Source organism: Haliotis asinina, chromosome 2 (assembly GCF_037392515.1).
Source record: "Haliotis asinina isolate JCU_RB_2024 chromosome 2, JCU_Hal_asi_v2, whole genome shotgun sequence".
In the NCBI taxonomy this organism is placed as follows: domain Eukaryota; kingdom Metazoa; phylum Mollusca; class Gastropoda; order Lepetellida; family Haliotidae; genus Haliotis; species Haliotis asinina.
This window is the reverse complement of record NC_090281.1, coordinates 41,825,026-41,842,437: the sequence shown is the minus strand read 5'-3', so window position 1 is coordinate 41,842,437 and position 17,412 is coordinate 41,825,026. Positions and strand designations below refer to the sequence as shown.

The following is a 17,412-nucleotide window of genomic DNA, read 5'->3' as shown; positions in this document are numbered from 1 at the left end:
CTGAAACAGTTGACTGTGGGAATAACTAATAATGTCATTTTCTCACTTCGAATGGAAACTTTACAAAACACCTGATACACATCTGCAAAACAGAATCTCACTCACTACATTCATTCATTCATTATTTTGTCGATGCTTCAATTATTAACTCGTTATTTCAGCTGTTTCCTAGAATTTCAGTTACTTTCTCGTTAAAGTAAACGAAACAACGAAAAATAAACTAGAAATTTGAAAAAAAGAGTATTATTAGAAATAGCGAAGAAATTAGATAAAATGACAGCTTCAGGTTAGACCTCAATTTGCCCACGGTTATTTTCCTCCTGACAATGTACCTCTAACAATAGAGATATTAGCCACAACTTTCTTTGTTTTCGCCCCAGCTTGTTTCATGGATGATCCGGATGTATCTACCCTTGACACGACCGACCTACCTGGGAAGCGCTGACCCGAGACGTGACTAGGAGTGTTGCAATACCCGGTTCTACCGGCAGTTCTCGAAGTAACAAGCTGTGTGTGGCTGCGGATTCCTCTGCCGGGTCAGTCTGAATTGTATTGTGAGTCTCGTAGATAGAAGCAGTTTACATCTTGTGATGTCCACATGCATTGTGTCCATGTAGTTTGACAACATTCTATTTGTACAGTGTTTAATGATAACTCTATCATTCATCCATCCGGGTCGCTTTGCTATTACCTGATTAATTGATAACTCTTGATAAACCTGAACTTGTTTTGCGGTCGCTCACACAATACTCTCCACTGGTCAGCGCACCGAGGCTCAATGTGTTAGGAGCTTGACGTATACATTAACGATTAAACGCTTTGTTAATTATCAAGCAAACGGGACCCATTGCTTTACTCGTTTCTTGAGAACATAATACCAATCCGTGTGCAAACTGCACATTATGAAAGTATTACGAAACGTGCAGCATGAACGGGGAGTTACCGCGGTAGCCTGACCATCACGTCTAAGGCATACTATGCTGGAATGTAGGATACATTTTCTGTGGGATACATTAGCTGTGTCCAGAAACCCGACCCCGTCAGAAAACAAAAATATGTTGGAAGTTTATGCCTCTGGAACATTTTGTATCAATACGTGAATGGCCACGTCATTGAATATTTCCTGTCGATTTAACGGAAACAATTCAGTTGGGTTCACTGAGCAGAAACTGGATGAAAATATGATATGGCGGTTAATATGATTCTGTTACACTACGTCCAAGTTCAAAACACAGTAGGTTTGTCTCTCTATTCTACCATGACCATCTCATGAACAAATTCAGTTGGAACTCTTTGTTTGGTTACATTTCAGTGCGTAAAGCGACCTCAATGTAAAATGTAAAATTTGACTCGGTTTTGTTTTACTGAAGAGTCCGTCCGTGTTGGATTAATTTAGGTACTGTTAAATTTACCCTGTCAACGTTTAGTGCAAAAGATTCAATTTGAACAGTCAAACAGTTTGGCAAAGACCTGTTGGTCTTCACCTCTCATCGTCTGGTCGACGCATTACTGTAAACTGCCATGCACGTTTGTCGTTTTCCTGATTATCTTTTCTTCAATTTCTTCAATGTTCAGTAAAACAACAGTTTACTTGAAGAGGAAACTTTGCGCTCAATCTATGGTCATAGAGAAGGCTGTATGAGCTGAAAGAAGTTGAGAAAACTATTCGAAATCAAATTGTTGTTTGGTAATAGCTACTTACTCGGTAACCACTTTACTGGTAAAGCAAACCCCAAGCTTTTGTGGCATTTTTTGTGACGATGTAACTTTTGCCCAAAGTGTCGCGTTAATAGTATATATATGGATATTATACAGCACTTGTTTCTGATCATAGGTCCATAAGTTGCCAGCATCAGTTCTATGTACTCCGATGCTTTAACGCAGGCCAGTAAGTGTACAATATGCACGAAAAAGACTCCTGACTTTTTTGTGCATTGTGACTTGTGACCATTTGCTTGTGACTAGAGAGTTAGCTCTGACAGACCGTTAATAGGCTAGTGATGAGCACGCTCTGATAAGATAGTTACCAGTCCTTTCTAAACTACACTGTGCAGATCAGTCCCAGGAATTTAAATACATTTTCTCTTAACCTAAGGTTGTGTAGGGTATTGTAGGAAAAGTTTCAACCGTCTCACAGTTAATGCGTTGAATGGTCTCCTATACAATGCATTCAAACTGTTACCAAACTTCACTGTCTGTAAAGAAACACGTTTGAGAAATAGTTCAACTATGCTACACAATGGGGGCTTTTTGATATGTCGACCCCACAAGTTCATTCGGCATGATGTATAAATGGAGGTGAGATTACAAAGAAACTGTTATCTCTGCCATATAAAAAATGCCTTTCTACCTGCTACCTTCATATTTGTCTTGACGTCATGTGCTTTTTTCGCTGCTTCATGCCCGTAAAGATCCGGGTTAGAAATGATCTTCAGCTGTCCTTGCTTGTCCTAAGAGGCGACCAAGCGGATCGGTTGATCAGGCTTGCTGATTTGGTTGACACTTGTAATCGGTTCCCAGTTGCACAGATCAATGTTAATACTGTTGATCAGTTGATCGTCTGGTCATGACTCGATTATTTACAGACATATACCTGGAATATTGCTGAGTCATTTTGAACTCACTTACTCACTCACAGCTTCATTTTGTAATGACTGAAAAACGTGACGTGCTGCATGTGATCTGCTTGAGTTAGTCTCTGATATTCCCGTGGTAAACACACTGTGATGCTTAACACATGACCCCATTATAAATAGTTATATTAGTCTCGTCTATGTGTGTGTGTGTGTCTGTGTGTGTGTGTGGGGGGGGGCGTGGGGGGTGATTGGATCAATAAAGCTGGGGAGGTTTTCGGGTACCGTGATTTTTCAAGGTCATATTTGTACGTATAACACATATTCTTAACAACTTGCCGTAGATTGGATTTCACGCACTCTACCTTTCATGTTCAATACACTGGATTATATACTACTTGTAAATAATGCTCTAAATACCTAACTGTAATTACGTTCATCAGTATACAGCAGGTTAACTTTACATCCTCGTCAAACGCAAATCGGTATTATTTCTCCCGTTTGCCAGAGAGCAAAACTCGGGGCAAATAGTGCATAGCATTTCAAAACACATTCTATATTGTCTATTCTGGATTTGGACTCTCGAATCGTTGGTGCCTCACAACTGGAGTCCAATTCCGTTAGGTCTATCTCTGACACCGATATCGCTTGGTAGTACCTTTCCTCACACTACTTACTATAATGCTATGATAATAACCCCAAATGATCCAAACATGGACTCGAATTACGGTGCGCGTTTGGATGCCGAGACCTTCCATAAACAAAAGCCATAGATGTTTCCATCGCATTGTACATTTTTTTCAGTATCGACTGTCAATCACGATAGCTGCAAGTTTCACACCTTCCATTTGAGATGAAGCTGTGCTCCTGCGGCGTGGCCGCAGTGCTGGTTTGGTTGGAGCTTGTGCTCTTATGTGAAACTAAACCCCTGAACCATCTAAGCTGGCTGGTATGTATGTATGTATGTATGTATGTATGTATGTATGTATGTATGTATGTATGTATGTATGTATGTGTGTGTGTGTGTGTGTGTGTGTGTGTGTGTGTGTGCGTGCGTGCGTGCGTGCGTGCGTGCGTGCGTGCGCGCGTGCGTGCATGTGTGCATGCAATGCGTGCATGTGTGTGTGCGGGCGCTGGCGCCTGTGTGCGTGCGTGTCTGTCTATCTGTCTGCATGCCTGTCTGTGTGTCTGTGTCTGTGTCTGTGTATCTCTGTGTGTATGCGTGTGTGCATGCATGTATAAATTTGTCATCAGCAGGTAAAATTGCATTGACATACAATCGTAGTACAATATACATGTTCCGTCGTTCATTTATTTATGTTGAAAAGAGCTGTCATCTCATTCCTGATATTACAGAAAATATCTTCCCTACGCAAGAAACGACAAGTTTACTGTGAGTATAAGCCTTTACTTCAATCCAGTAGGATTCGTATCATCTCCCAGCCGTGTGGCTGGGTTTCACAAATGTTTTAAAGATTTGGGGTTTTCTACATTTTCACCCAGAATTTGATATAGTCCAATGATGTAGGGGCACAGGTGTGTTGGTGGGGAGTGTTTTGTTATGTGTTTCAACATTACAAACGAGTTCCTTTACGTGACCATGCCCCTAAACTGCACCACGGGTCCCTGACATGTTATTATAGAGATAATATAAATATAACCATATACGCACAGTATATTGTAGTAACTGCCCTTGTTCGTTGGTTGTTCATCTAGCATTTGGAGGTATATTGGGAGATATTATCATCATATTTTTTTCATGTTCAAGATCCAACAACAGCGACTACATCTGCTGCTATTACACCTTGTAAGTAAACACGTTGTAGGTCTATTTCAAACACAATCGTTTCAGAATTATTTATTGGAGAGAGTTTGCATGAACATGCCACAATTGGGCCAGAAACACTCGCTGTTTCCTGTTTCTTAAAAAGGATTTATAAATAATCAAAATACTGACATTATAGATGTATGTGAACGACATATGAAAGAAAAACACGGTGTCGAATGATAAATAAATACTGTGACGTGAACCACTTTATGTAGGTTGAGTACACACACTTCTTTCGTTCTTGGAGGTTGGGGTGAGAATCAATTGAAAACGCACACATGTATGTTTCTCTGCGTGACAGTTAGGCCAAATATGCTCGTTTCATTGAACCGACAGTCGAGCAAGAAATGTGATTTTGCTTTGTTTTCTGTCATAGTAATGTGTGATGGTATGCCCTGATCGGATGTCTCGATGAGATGCACCGACCCGTGAAGGTCCTCAGTAACCCATGCTTGTCGCAGGAGGCGACTAACGGGATCGGGTGGTCAGCTTCGCTGATTTGATTAACACATATCATCGTATCCCAGTTGTGAAGGACGATGCTTTGGATGACCGGATTGTCTGGTCCAGCATTGATTATTCACAGAACGTCACCTTATAGCTGGAATATTGGCTGAGTGTAGCGTTAAAAAAACAAATCAACCAACGAAGATGCACCGACAACGAATACTGGAAATTGTCACCAAGTCCTATTTTTGTTAGATAATAGTGTTTAGTCACAGCAGTTGACATGTCAACACTGGCATATATATCATGAATTTAAAACGTGGAACATTAATCAAGAATTTTGAGAAACGAGCGTCAAAGCTGGAAACTCTCGTGAACAATACACATATCTATGCTGTTTCACTGATAAAGAGATCAGTAAAGTTATGAATTGTCCATTATTAGAAGTAATATGATTATAATTCTCCTCACTGTTCCAGATCCACCGACTGGGAGTACACACCAGCCCTCCACCACCTATAATCCTTGTAAGTAATGGCGTATACATACTTCATTATTACCGTAGTATTCTCAGGACTATGATGTTGTTTCTGTTTGTAATCAGAGAACTCGTATGAACTGATATTTGAACATGAACTACCTTTTTTAGGTTAGTTACATAAATATTTTTCTTGATTTCACAAGAAATCATTAGTACCGACACTCCAAGGCATAACAGAACCACATCCCCATACACATCATGTAAGTTACAGAATTTCGACTTGCCTGCACGAGCATAAATTAGTTACTGTATGTAGCTACCTACAGCCGGCAATTGATGTTAAACACAGTTTGTGTTTTAAGTTGGTGTATGTCTAGACCTACTTTCGGCATCACGCTAGGCTTCATCCAGGTCTTATGTTGACGTACAACAATGTAGCTAATATACCGATAAAAGTATTTTCGCTTTTATTGATTACTATAACATTTTTCCCTCATTTAGATCCAACGACAACAAGTAGTACTGCATCCTGGAATTCTTCATTAAGTCCTAATGCTGGTATGTATAGCGTTTGGTCATAGCAACTAACCCGTGACGTCATATATATCTTGAATTTAAAACGAGGATCACTCATCATAAATTTTGAGAAACGTTTGACACGAAGGAGTGTCAGCAGTTATCTGTCAAAGCATCATACTTAAACTATTAGTTATGATGTTCTAACCAGAATCTCGTAACAAATACCTGTTATTGAGGAAATGAATCTCCTTCCTTTCTGGAATACCGTAAGGTCAAGAAACATATTAGAGTTGTGAAGGGCAGATGCATATTTCATATGTTCAATGTTTTGTGAGGTAAGTGCCATACCACAATTTCAGTTAATGTTTTGAAATGTCGTTTCCATTTAGTGTTTAGTTATTATAACATGGTGCATTATCTGGTACATGTGTTGATCTTGCAACCTATCAAGGGTCATTAATAAAGAGCATAGAATACATATCGAGATATTCGCTTACAGATTGTTCCCAAAACCTCACTAGTACAGAAGGATCTTTTAGCAGCCCTGGAGCAGGGTCGTTGTACTCTAACAACCTTGACTGCTTCTACACCATTCCTTCACCACAAGCAGGGTACCGAATTCACATAACATTCCAGCTGTTCCAATTGGAAAGTGAATCCTCTTGCAGATATGACTTTGTTAGATTTTCCTACAACAGTCAGAAGATCTGCGGTCAGAAGTCCACACCTCTGTCATACTCCTGTACGTGAGCAACCTACTGATTATTACACCTACTACACTTTTCCAAACGTCTCTACAATATCTACTTCCCCACAGTGTTGCAGAAAGTAAATCCAATGTAAACCCCAAAGATTATCAATAATTTGATGGACATAGCTACTAACAGTAAAACGAAGCAGCTGAAAAGCAAAAGGATTAGTTGTAATTGTCCATCGTGTGACCTTTGTCAGGTACCAAATGTACTTAAGTTATATCCGTTCTGTCATTTCAAGAAGTACTGAATACGCAACCGCATATATCAAAGATTGTAACATGTATTTGTATTTAAGTTCCTGATTTCTGCAAATGGAAACAATGATATTCCCTGACATAAATATAGAAATATCCTCTGAAATGAAAGATATTCTGTTACATTTCCACCATACTTGGTGTTCAGTCGGAGTGACGCCCCATAACAGATGCCTTTCGTTTTCACTCAGAGAAGTAGACACTGACCATCAGTGTGAGTCTAGGTGCCGACTGAAAAGCAAAAGAAACCCAACACTGCTTTTATTTTTAATAAGAAGACATAAACATGAAAGCTTACTTTTATTATAAACCTCATTTTTCGAAACGTGCCTTACTTTTGCTGTTTAGTATATTAGTAATGGTATTTAGTGTGTTTTATGTGTTTTTGTGTGTTCTTAAACTGCTGCTTTTAGATGTAGCCAGAATACATGTGGCCTGCAGAACTTAGTCTACATGAATGCAACCAGAGGTAACAAAGCCCTTTGCACATTCGTAAGAAATATTTGTCAACACGTGTAAGATTTGTCGTGGTTTGTATGAAAATAGTTACATTTGCATGAAATGTGTCCAATTCTAGGTATTCATACATCATTCTTTTCAGTTGTGCCACAGGGTAGGGACTTACAAATACACTTCCACTCTGACGGTTCAGTTCAGTATTCTGGTTTTATTGCAACATATAGGATTCGAGAAAGTAAGTAGTTCCTATTTTACAGTTGCTTGTCTGCCTTATCTGTAAACACATTTACGCTGGGTACCTGACATAATATGTGAATAAATGAAAACAGTACAATGAGTTATGTCCTTATGATTATGTCATATGCAAGCAAATGGGTAGTGTCTCAAAACAGTCTCTTGCAGGGAACATGAAGGAGGGAGTCACTTTAACTCGCGATTGTAATTTCACATTGCTTTTTTAATTTGTAATATCTAAGTGTGATTTTAGGGGACTGATATCAATCTTAAAGGCACAAAATATTTCTTGCATATTTTGTTTCCTGTAGTGTGTGATGCATTTATTGTAGATTTTTAGTAAAACGGTGAAACTAAATGTGGATTGTGAGGCTGGAACTCAACAAAACTAAATTGCTTGAGCTTGAGAAATAATGTGTCGAAAATTGAAGCATAAAAATAGCAGCATTTGTATCGTTTTCTGATCGCGCGTCGTATATAGTTTAGTCGTTGCAGACCTTTGCTGGAAAGGCACGATAATTACGTTATTTAACAACTCTCAACATCTTCAAGATATTGCATAATTGCAAACAATCTGCAGAGTCTAGCAGACTCAAAACGACAAATCTGAGCAAGATACAGCACATGCCTAGAACGTTGGAATACAACACTTCCGTTGCGAATACGAGCTCTTCATCAAACGCCGGATAAGAAAAGAAAAACAAGAGTTAACTAATGAAGGCTATTGCTTGATTGGCCGTTGCCTCAGATGTCAAATAATGACAAAAGACAACATGAAGCGTTTTCGTGTTAAAAGTGACTTGCACTTCACAAGTGACAAGTTGAAATCTATGTTTTGAGCATTTAGGCTGGTTCCTTTCTTAAAAACGCGATTATGCCCATCCAAATGAATCTAACTACAGAAGAAATTCAGCGTCCAAATGTAAACAAACAGAAACTTTTTGCCTGCGTTATTTCCCTTGTGACCCCTACACACGCACTTGTACGCACAACATTTACCGTAATTCTTTAACTTGCATTGTAGGAGCTGCTCCTTTACTAGACATACAGTTCACGCTTATTTGAAATTGAACATAGAGACGTACTTTTATGGCCAAATCTCTTCTTCTACAGACAGTTGTTACCAGGTCCTGACAGACACCGAAGGACAGATCCAGGTTGGTGGCAATGGCAGTGCCACCTACTCTCCCAACCTCGACTGTGTGTTCACCATCAGGCCTCCAGCAAGTGGTCCGTGGGTTGTTAACATCACTCTCGAAGAGTTCGACGTGCAGAGACATTATTCCTACTCCAGCAACTATTTTTCCAACTCCTGCAGCTATGACTACCTGCAGATTCTCACTGACGGTTACTCCTCTTCCAGAATGTGTGGAACGAGCTCTTCACCCGTATCTTACAAATGTGAGTACAATTCGATTGGAACAGTAATTAGTGAAAGGCACCATCGTGACGTTCCGTGCTGCTTCAATAAACACATTAGAGAATAATACAGTAGCGTCTGTGACCACGACATGCATTCCATAAAAATAAAGAATGAATATATGTTGTTACCTCATGGATATTAGTATTTTATTCCTCTGTTTTCAGTCAACATCTTTGAAAGCGACCTGAACATCACCTTTCACAGTGATAGCTCTACTGAGAGGAGAGGAGTTAACATCACCTACGCTTACATGAACAGTAAGGAACGTTCAAAGTAACCTGTGGGCAAGTTGGAAACGTAATACACAATATACATACACAAAGTACATGGGCTCGATATTTATTTAGTCCATTGTTATGTCCAACCATATCTGCTTTTAGAGAAATGTATGTAGTGTTCTCTCTAGATCAGAGATACGTACATGCATCACATGTCGATATACAAATGTGGATCATAATATCTGAATATTTCAGACACATGTGTGATGGACCTCGACCAGAATAGTGGTACAATCCGCACCCCTGTGAGTGATGGTGGACTGACCTATTCAGCAGACACCTTGTGTATTTACTACCTCGACCTGGGAGATTCTCTCAAGACCGTTACTTTCACAGTCAAGGTCTTTGATGTACCTTGTGGAGATTACTTCATCATTAACGGGCAACGTTTCTGTGGATACAGGTTGACACAGACATCATGTGAGTAATGATTTCATGTCCATCCAAGACTTCATTTGGATGCAGATGGTTTGTATGCTAGCATATGATAACGATGACAAATCAAGTGTAGAGAATGGAACGATGCCAAGTTTCAATAACACAAAAACATTAACTTTTGTATTTGTCCCATGAATATTAACAGTAAGCAAATAGTGAAATCTGTAGAAGAAGATACATCTGACGTCCCGAGAAAATATGGTCACATTTTGGAAAGTGCATGTTACGTTTTTGACCAGTTTAGAATAACAAAACTTTCAGGACAGCAACAGATAAATAGAATTGCTCCCTGCCATAACGTTTGTCTGAGTGTATGCATGAACATATCGATTCGCTGTCTTAGAGACCTGTAGAGTGTAGGTAATGAAAAATAGCAACTTATTAACCCTCATGTAAATTATGTTAATTGTTCTATAATTGGTTTTCTTTTGTTTAGTTCCTTTGGCTGGAAGGATCAATATTACCTTCGTCTCCGATAGTATTGGGACTGGTGGAGGTGTGGACGTTGACTACCATGTAACCAACTGTAAGTTATGTAATGAGCTAGCCAAGTATAATATTGTCCGTGTCTGATAACAATTCATGTATTGTCTCACAAAGGTTCCATCTGTTGGTTAGTTGGACTGCAATTATTCCAACACCACTTTTTTAAAGTCTTGGAATGATATTTATAATTGATGCACATAAACACTGGTTATCAAGCGGGTGTGTTTTTGGAAAGCGAATGTTCTGCAATAGGAACAATCACTGTATGTCGTGCCGAGCTAAATACATAGTCTTTATTCCATTCACAGAATATAAACCATCCCAAAACACACGGTTGTGATAACCTATTTATCATACGATTCATTCCTGGTTTATAACCTTTAAAAAATTATACAGCACATATTACGTTTGAAAAATAAGAAAATACGAACAAACACGCGTGGAACAACAGAAACCTTCATTACCTTTTTAACCACAAATGCACTTTAATGTTGCTCCTGGATTCCTGTGTCGTCCTCTCCTGAAGATTTCAGTTGGTCGGGAAACTGATGTTGGTATCTTCATAAGCCTTTGCATTTCCATCTTTCCCTTGTAGTCTACTCTATCATGACCAGGCATGAATTTTCTGGCGTCAGATCTCAAAGTTCTAACGGCACTGTACCCACGGCCGTCAATTCGGACAATATGACCAACCCTTAATGCCATGTCTGTTCCCGCTGTGAAAGTAGAGTCTAATATTTACATGTGACCTCTCTAATTTGCATCGAAATCCGTATATGACCCCAACGTAAAATATCTGTTGGCTTTATGATGGCGAGGAAACTATCCATTGTATAATAAAGGGTGTATATGTATGGATGTCAACTTCTGTACTCTGCGGGACATAGCGTTTCAGCATGTCTACTCACTTCTTCATAAGGCGGAGGAGTAAGAATATACTCCAAAACGCTGGGTCTTTCATACTACAAAAGTGAACATCCGTAAATATGCGTTTACCATTCACCACTTTGCTTGTGCACTGATACATGCATGCATCCGGCCCGAGGACATGGTGAGTATTTAATTGTTGAGATGATGGGTGTGTTCAGGTAATTGTGGTTAACGGCATGTTCAAATCAGATGCATTTACATAGCAGAGTACATTTGTTTGCCCTAGCTCGGATCTATTTAGTGCTTAATGAATATGCACCTGATATACAAAAATTCAAAATCTAAATTTATCAAACCTTTGTAGACGCAAAGATTAGTGAGATGTGTCCAACATGCATGAACGTGCCACGTTACGTGACGTCAGTCGTTTCGGCCCTGAGACATACAAGACATTGTTGCATGTGCATTCTGGGAATGGGAAACAGAGCAAATGAATGCCACACAATTCTGTCACTTTGGAAAGCTCGACCCCTGATCGTTCAAAACATTAAACGGGTTTTGATACGCTTAGCATGCCAAGGCTAACGTCTGCAGAACGCCATGAGGTCATTGGGATGGTCCATGGGGAATGTCTCAACAAGAGGGTGCACATTTCCACTGCTACCTCAACATCGTTTCTGCACTGGTGAGATGCTACAAGACGACAATTCACGTCATCAATCGGCCACGTTCTGAACGTCCACGTGTTAAAACGCCAAGACAGGACAGATGGATAAGGGTGACCCATCTTCACCACAGGTTTCAGACTGTAGTGGTGACAGCCCGGGCCATCCCATGGTTTCACCGTATTCACCCCAAAACAGTTCAACAACCTTTATGCCATCACGGGATCAGACCACGACGTCACGCCATACGACCTTCTCTGACACAACGTCAACGACAAGCTAACAAAATGTGGTGCCGAAATCATGTCCACATACCGTTGGTTTGGTGGAGAAATGTTGTTTTTACAGATGAGTCCGGGTTTAATAGAACTTGACTTGACAACAGAACTTGAGAGAATCTGGCGTGACAACAACAAGCCTTCCTTGAACGTTGAAAGGCTCTATGCGTCGTCGATGCACTGCTGTTCTCAATGCCGATGGTGGACATGCTCGTTATTGACCTTGTGACATGTTCGTTTGACCCCTGTCCCGCTTGTGGATTCGTGACGTCATTGTGATTGACATTTCAATTTCAATTCCGACTTGTTATGGTCTCATGGTCCCTCCATTAAACTTTTCATGTACCTTGGACATCTTTACCATACGTATCAACTGGAATAATAGTCTGACAATGCACAGTTTCTTTACGTGGCTAGTATAGTTTTTGACAGATTGTTCCATGGTCTGTCGTTTAGTCTGTGGTTCTGTTACAGGTAGTATATGTAGCAAACAAAACACCCAGGATGACCTTTCCAATCTGTTATACCATATCATTATACCTGTTTATTGCAGATACATGTGACAAGGTATATCGCACAAGGTCAGGGAGTATAGATTCTTACTCTGTGTCAAGACATGCTCTCCAACATGACATGGACTGAGAATACATCCCCTTGGTTTGGTGGAGAAATGTTGTTTTTACAGATGAGTCCGGGTTTAATAGAACTTGACTTGACAACAGAACTTGAGAGAATCTGCCGTGACAACAACAAGCCTTCCTTGAACGTTGAAAGGCTCTATGCGTCGTCGATGCTCTGCCGTTCTCAATGCCGATGGTGGACATACCCGTTATCGACCATTTCGTTTGACTCCTGTCCGGCTTCTGGACTCGTGACGTCATTGTGATTGACATTTTAATTTAAAGTCTCCCAACTTGTTATGGTCTCATGCTCCCTCCATTAAAGTGTATATGTTCCATGGTCTTTGACTTAGTCTGTGAGTCTGTTACAGTTAGTATCTATAGTAAACAAAACACACATGATGACCTTTCCCATCCGTTATAACGTATTATTATATTTGTTAATTGCAGACACATGTGACAAAGTATATCGCACAAGGTCAGGGAGTATAGATTCTTACTCTGTGTCAAGACTTGCTCTCCAACATGACATGGACTGTGAATACACCATTCGTCCGCCCTACTACCCCTTTGTGATAACAATGTACTTCAGTCCATTCTACCTGCCGTTTAACTTCGTGAACAGCAGCGATCCGTGCACTGGCAGCTATGTTGAGATCAATGACACTCAGTACTGTGGAACTGTTTACGGCGAACACAACTGTAAGTACGAAAGAAGCGTCGAAATATATTTTCAAAGTGTATGTATAACGAGGTATAATCTCTGTGCAAAGCAAAGAAGCTATAGAAAATTGAAGAATGAGTTTTTGTTTTGTTCGTTTTCCTGTTCAACACTGGCATAAGGAATGTCAAAACCATATGGCGGTGACCTATGTATTATCGGTTATGGGGCAGACCATCCTGTGATTGATGCCATCGCGTGTAGCTGAAAGGATACTCAGTCTAACAATTCATGACTGGCCCATGAAACCCAGAATAATCTTTACTTTTAGAACATAAAAAGCATGTTGAAGACATCTTGAATTGACACAAATCTGATGTTTTGCCTTCTCCTCCAAACATACATATCGTAACTTGCCATATGTTTGCAGTTACATCAGTCGGACCTGAGCTGCCAGTGAGATATCATCATTCTGCTATAACGGACCCAGGAGCGAATGAAGTCTATCATATTTATTTCAACACCAGACCCGGTAAGTAACAGATGACAGTTGGTTTAGGGAAGATTATCTAGATATATTGTCCCACAAATGATGAGTTAATAAATATTCACCAGCATATTAATAGCACTTTTCATTACGATGTATTCGTTTAAAAAGTGAAATTGAATAGTGCAATCATTTCAGTTTCATGCAATGTAACGCTGACCAACAATGCCGGCTACATCAACAGCAACTCTGGTTATGCCTCTACGTCAGTGTACAGTCGCTCCTATAACGACAACACTCACTGCATCTTCTCAATAAAGGGGGATGACGCCGTGGGTCAAACAATCATCTTTAGCCTGAATCAGTTCCAACTGGAGGACCGTGACAACAGCACGTCTCTCTGTAAAGACTATGTGGATATGAATGGCGAAGAGACGTTGTGTGGATACCAGTACGGCAATCGCAGATGTGAGTACATAGTATCGGGGTTTTTAGTGTTTTAGGATATTTTGACCTAACAGTTTCATGAACACAACCTTCAACAGTCCTTCATACTTTAGTAGTAGGTTTGATACTTGTTTTCTCCAAATACGTACAAACGTATATTAGCATTTACATATTTTATTTTTTCTTTTGTTCCGAAAATGACATCTGCATTTCTTTTACAGTCAGTTTTGATGGCACTTTTGTCGTGACCTTCGTCAGTGACAACAGTCAGACAAACATGGGCTTCAACATCCATTACAACATAGTTCCAGGTGATTATTTCAACTTTTGTTATAGTTCATGTATGCAAAATAGCAACGCAGAAACTGTAATCAGTCTTGGATCCAATCACTTCGTGACGTGCAAAACGTCGTTTCAACAACAGTATTATCATTTCTGCCTGAAAGTGACTCATTTCTATTGCAGATGGTTGCATTGTGTCACTCTCCTCAACTGAAGGCACTCTTCTCAGTCCTGTGGCAAGCAATGGGCTCTATCACAACAACCTTGACTGCCGATATACATTATCAAGCCCATACACCATGGCCAAGATCACAGTCACTGTCAACAGATTTTACCTTGAACCCTCATCGTACAGTTCCACAAACTGTCAGAATGATTACGTATACGCTATTGGCGGTTCCTACACTTCCGGGAGATATTGTGGTTTTGTTGCTGCAGGAACCACAGTTATCTGTGAGGACAACGTTTTATTCGTTTTTCCAAATACATTTTCATTCTGACATTTCCTTTAGCATGTTTAATTGTATGAAATATGAGAGGCTTTTTTTGTAACAGCATCCTAACAGAATTCCCTATTTTAGGTGATGACTCCTCACGGGGAAAATTCAGCTACATGTTTATTGTAACATTAACATAATTCTTGCTTCAATCTCTCACAATCTGATTTCCCCATTACATTATTGATATTCTTTATGTATAATGACCCATACATTGTATACCTGATGTGGTCTGAAATCCTCAGGGTACACAACTGACGGGCAGTTTGAGCTGGTTTTCCATACCAACAACGAGATCAGTAGGCCGGGGTTCAACGTGTCTTACACGATTGAAGAAGGTAATTTCACTCTTTACCTCATTTATATCTTATCTCTTTCACTCTTTATATATATAGTGATGAGAATAGTGAGAATGCCTACCGAAACCATTCAATGGTATCACTTTCAGATCGTTGTGACCAGGTGTACTCTGACCCCAGTGGCAGAATAAGGAGTCCCGTTTACAGTGCAGGTCTCTACAGAAGTAATCTGAACTGCACCTATATCATCAGGCCTCCAACACAAGTTCCCTATAGGTTCACTCTCACGTACTCTCAGTTTGACGTTCAGAGAACGTACTACAACTCCTCATCCTACAGTCTGAGTACGTCATGTAGCTACGACTATGTGGAGACCAGGTCCTCGGGACTGACCGGTACCAGCAGATTGTGTGGCAGGATGAGCTCACCAAGGACGTACTATTGTAAGTCGTGATGATGTTTCTGAATATAACCAAGTATTATGAGAGAACTACAGGAACTGTAGCTAAAAATGCCCCCATGTACTCTACTACCTGCCTTACGTACTAAATAATTTTCATCATTTCTTAAGGTTGAATCGCGTAGGGTGTGACATTAGACAATGACGTTACCGTCTCTTCTCTCCATTAAAGATCACATATACTCTAGTAGGGTACAAATATAAAATCACTTGCTGACATCGCTATAAACGAAACCTCGCCATTAAAACTACTCATTTCGACCTTTAATTAACTTAAATCGACCTTTTTGTCAACAGTGCACAATTCATAACCGCAAACGAAATTTCAACCAATCAGAGCGGCGCGTCTCCGTGACGTAATTGTAGGTATAGAAATGAGGGTCTGTGCAGTATTCATCTACATTTCAGGGGTTTAACTATATTGTTTACAGGTTTGTACAAACCTGAAATCGCGAAAGATGTTGTGAAAATGAAAGCTATATGTTCTCACAATCTACTACCATTTAGTTTAGTGACCTGCTTTGCCTAGTTTCCGACTTACAACCCCTGTTTTCATAGACAATTCTGTCAAAATCACTTGGTATCGCTAGGTTGTAATCCGTGTTATGGTATAAACCTACACGTTATTTGTCATCATTCACTTGATGGTCAGTTAATGAATTTATGACAGGTATAATTAGTTGTAACGCTACTTAGATTATCCGACAAAGGCCCCCATTTGGTATTTCTTGTGTCTGGATCGATTAAAGGATTAAGCGATAAACCGCTGATTGATTAATTAGTTTTATTCGGATTTAAATGGGGGATTTGTCAAAAGGTAGTGTTTATGTACGTACATTTACTAATCTATACTGAACACACTCTGTCGTGTCTGTGTCTATGTAAAAACAACACACTTCTTTCAAAGGATTAACCGCCAATTCATTGATTGATTGTTCATTATTGGCCAACTAAATAACATGTTTAAGAGAATGACTCACATTATGCAATTAGTTGCCAGGTGTGCTGTTACGGGTGACCAATGAAACTATACAGCAACGTGAAAAACCTGAAACGATACATCACGTTTTCGTAAATTAGACTGTTAAAAGACACATCACTTGGGAAATCTGCAGATGAATTATATATCACTCGTTTTTGTGGACATTGATGGGTACATTCCTCGAACAGGGTAATAGCCTGGCATTGCTCCTATGATATTAATTTTAATATTTGCATTTTTGTTTTTATTAAGTTGTCGTAGCTTTCAACAGAATCATTGTTTTCGTCCTGAAGTGTAATGATGTTGACGACATACACTATGGCGTGCGTGCGAATTATGATTCATATAGGCAAACTATAAAATGTCTACATATTACATTCCTGTTATACATTCGCAGATCGCTTCTTTTTATTAAGTTCCAAAATCCATACAAGTATGATTATAAAGTAATTAGGATTATGAGACCAAGTATAAAGACGTATATTGACAAGCGTCTACATACTGGTGAGTGAACGTTACAAACCAAATAAGTTTAGCAAGTGAAGAAATTTATCGCTTCGACACCGACCTCGCTTAGGTTATGTTACACGTTGTGTCATGCAAACTCCTTTTGGTAATGATTCAAATACATATTTAACTACTCGTAGAACGTAGTTTTGCTTTTCACGATGTTCAAAACTGGTGGCGCC

At 39.6% G+C, this 17,412-nt stretch overlaps 2 protein-coding genes across 4 annotated transcripts in view; one reads left to right on the top strand and one right to left on the bottom strand.

The window, feature by feature from the left end:
• Positions 1 to 17,412, bottom strand: part of LOC137273720 (cubilin-like) — a 493,514-nt gene that overhangs the window by 394,679 nt on the left and 81,423 nt on the right. The window lies entirely within an intron of this gene.
• The window catches only part of LOC137273715 (cubilin-like), a 62,320-nt gene continuing 45,361 nt past the window's right edge, over positions 454 to 17,412 (top strand). The window contains exons 1-19 of one of the 3 annotated variants that reach the window (XM_067806518.1): positions 454 to 536; positions 3,378 to 3,522; positions 3,930 to 3,966; positions 4,342 to 4,380; positions 5,328 to 5,375; positions 5,831 to 5,887; positions 6,348 to 6,590; positions 7,459 to 7,551; positions 8,664 to 8,951; positions 9,138 to 9,230; positions 9,447 to 9,671; positions 10,126 to 10,215; positions 13,059 to 13,310; positions 13,700 to 13,801; positions 13,955 to 14,224; positions 14,425 to 14,514; positions 14,669 to 14,938; positions 15,228 to 15,320; positions 15,431 to 15,724. In XM_067806518.1, the coding sequence (XP_067662619.1) occupies positions 3,427 to 3,522; positions 3,930 to 3,966; positions 4,342 to 4,380; positions 5,328 to 5,375; positions 5,831 to 5,887; positions 6,348 to 6,590; positions 7,459 to 7,551; positions 8,664 to 8,951; positions 9,138 to 9,230; positions 9,447 to 9,671; positions 10,126 to 10,215; positions 13,059 to 13,310; positions 13,700 to 13,801; positions 13,955 to 14,224; positions 14,425 to 14,514; positions 14,669 to 14,938; positions 15,228 to 15,320; positions 15,431 to 15,724 (2,680 nt within the window). In that variant the 5' untranslated portion in view covers positions 454 to 536; positions 3,378 to 3,426. Of the gene's footprint in view, positions 555 to 3,377; positions 3,523 to 3,929; positions 3,967 to 4,341; positions 4,381 to 5,327; positions 5,376 to 5,543; positions 5,590 to 5,830; positions 5,888 to 6,347; positions 6,591 to 7,458; positions 7,552 to 8,663; positions 8,952 to 9,137; positions 9,231 to 9,446; positions 9,672 to 10,125; positions 10,216 to 13,058; positions 13,311 to 13,699; positions 13,802 to 13,954; positions 14,225 to 14,424; positions 14,515 to 14,668; positions 14,939 to 15,227; positions 15,321 to 15,430; positions 15,725 to 17,412 lie in introns of those variants that run through there. The other 2 variants (XM_067806517.1, XM_067806519.1) reach the window with 2 other exon arrangements.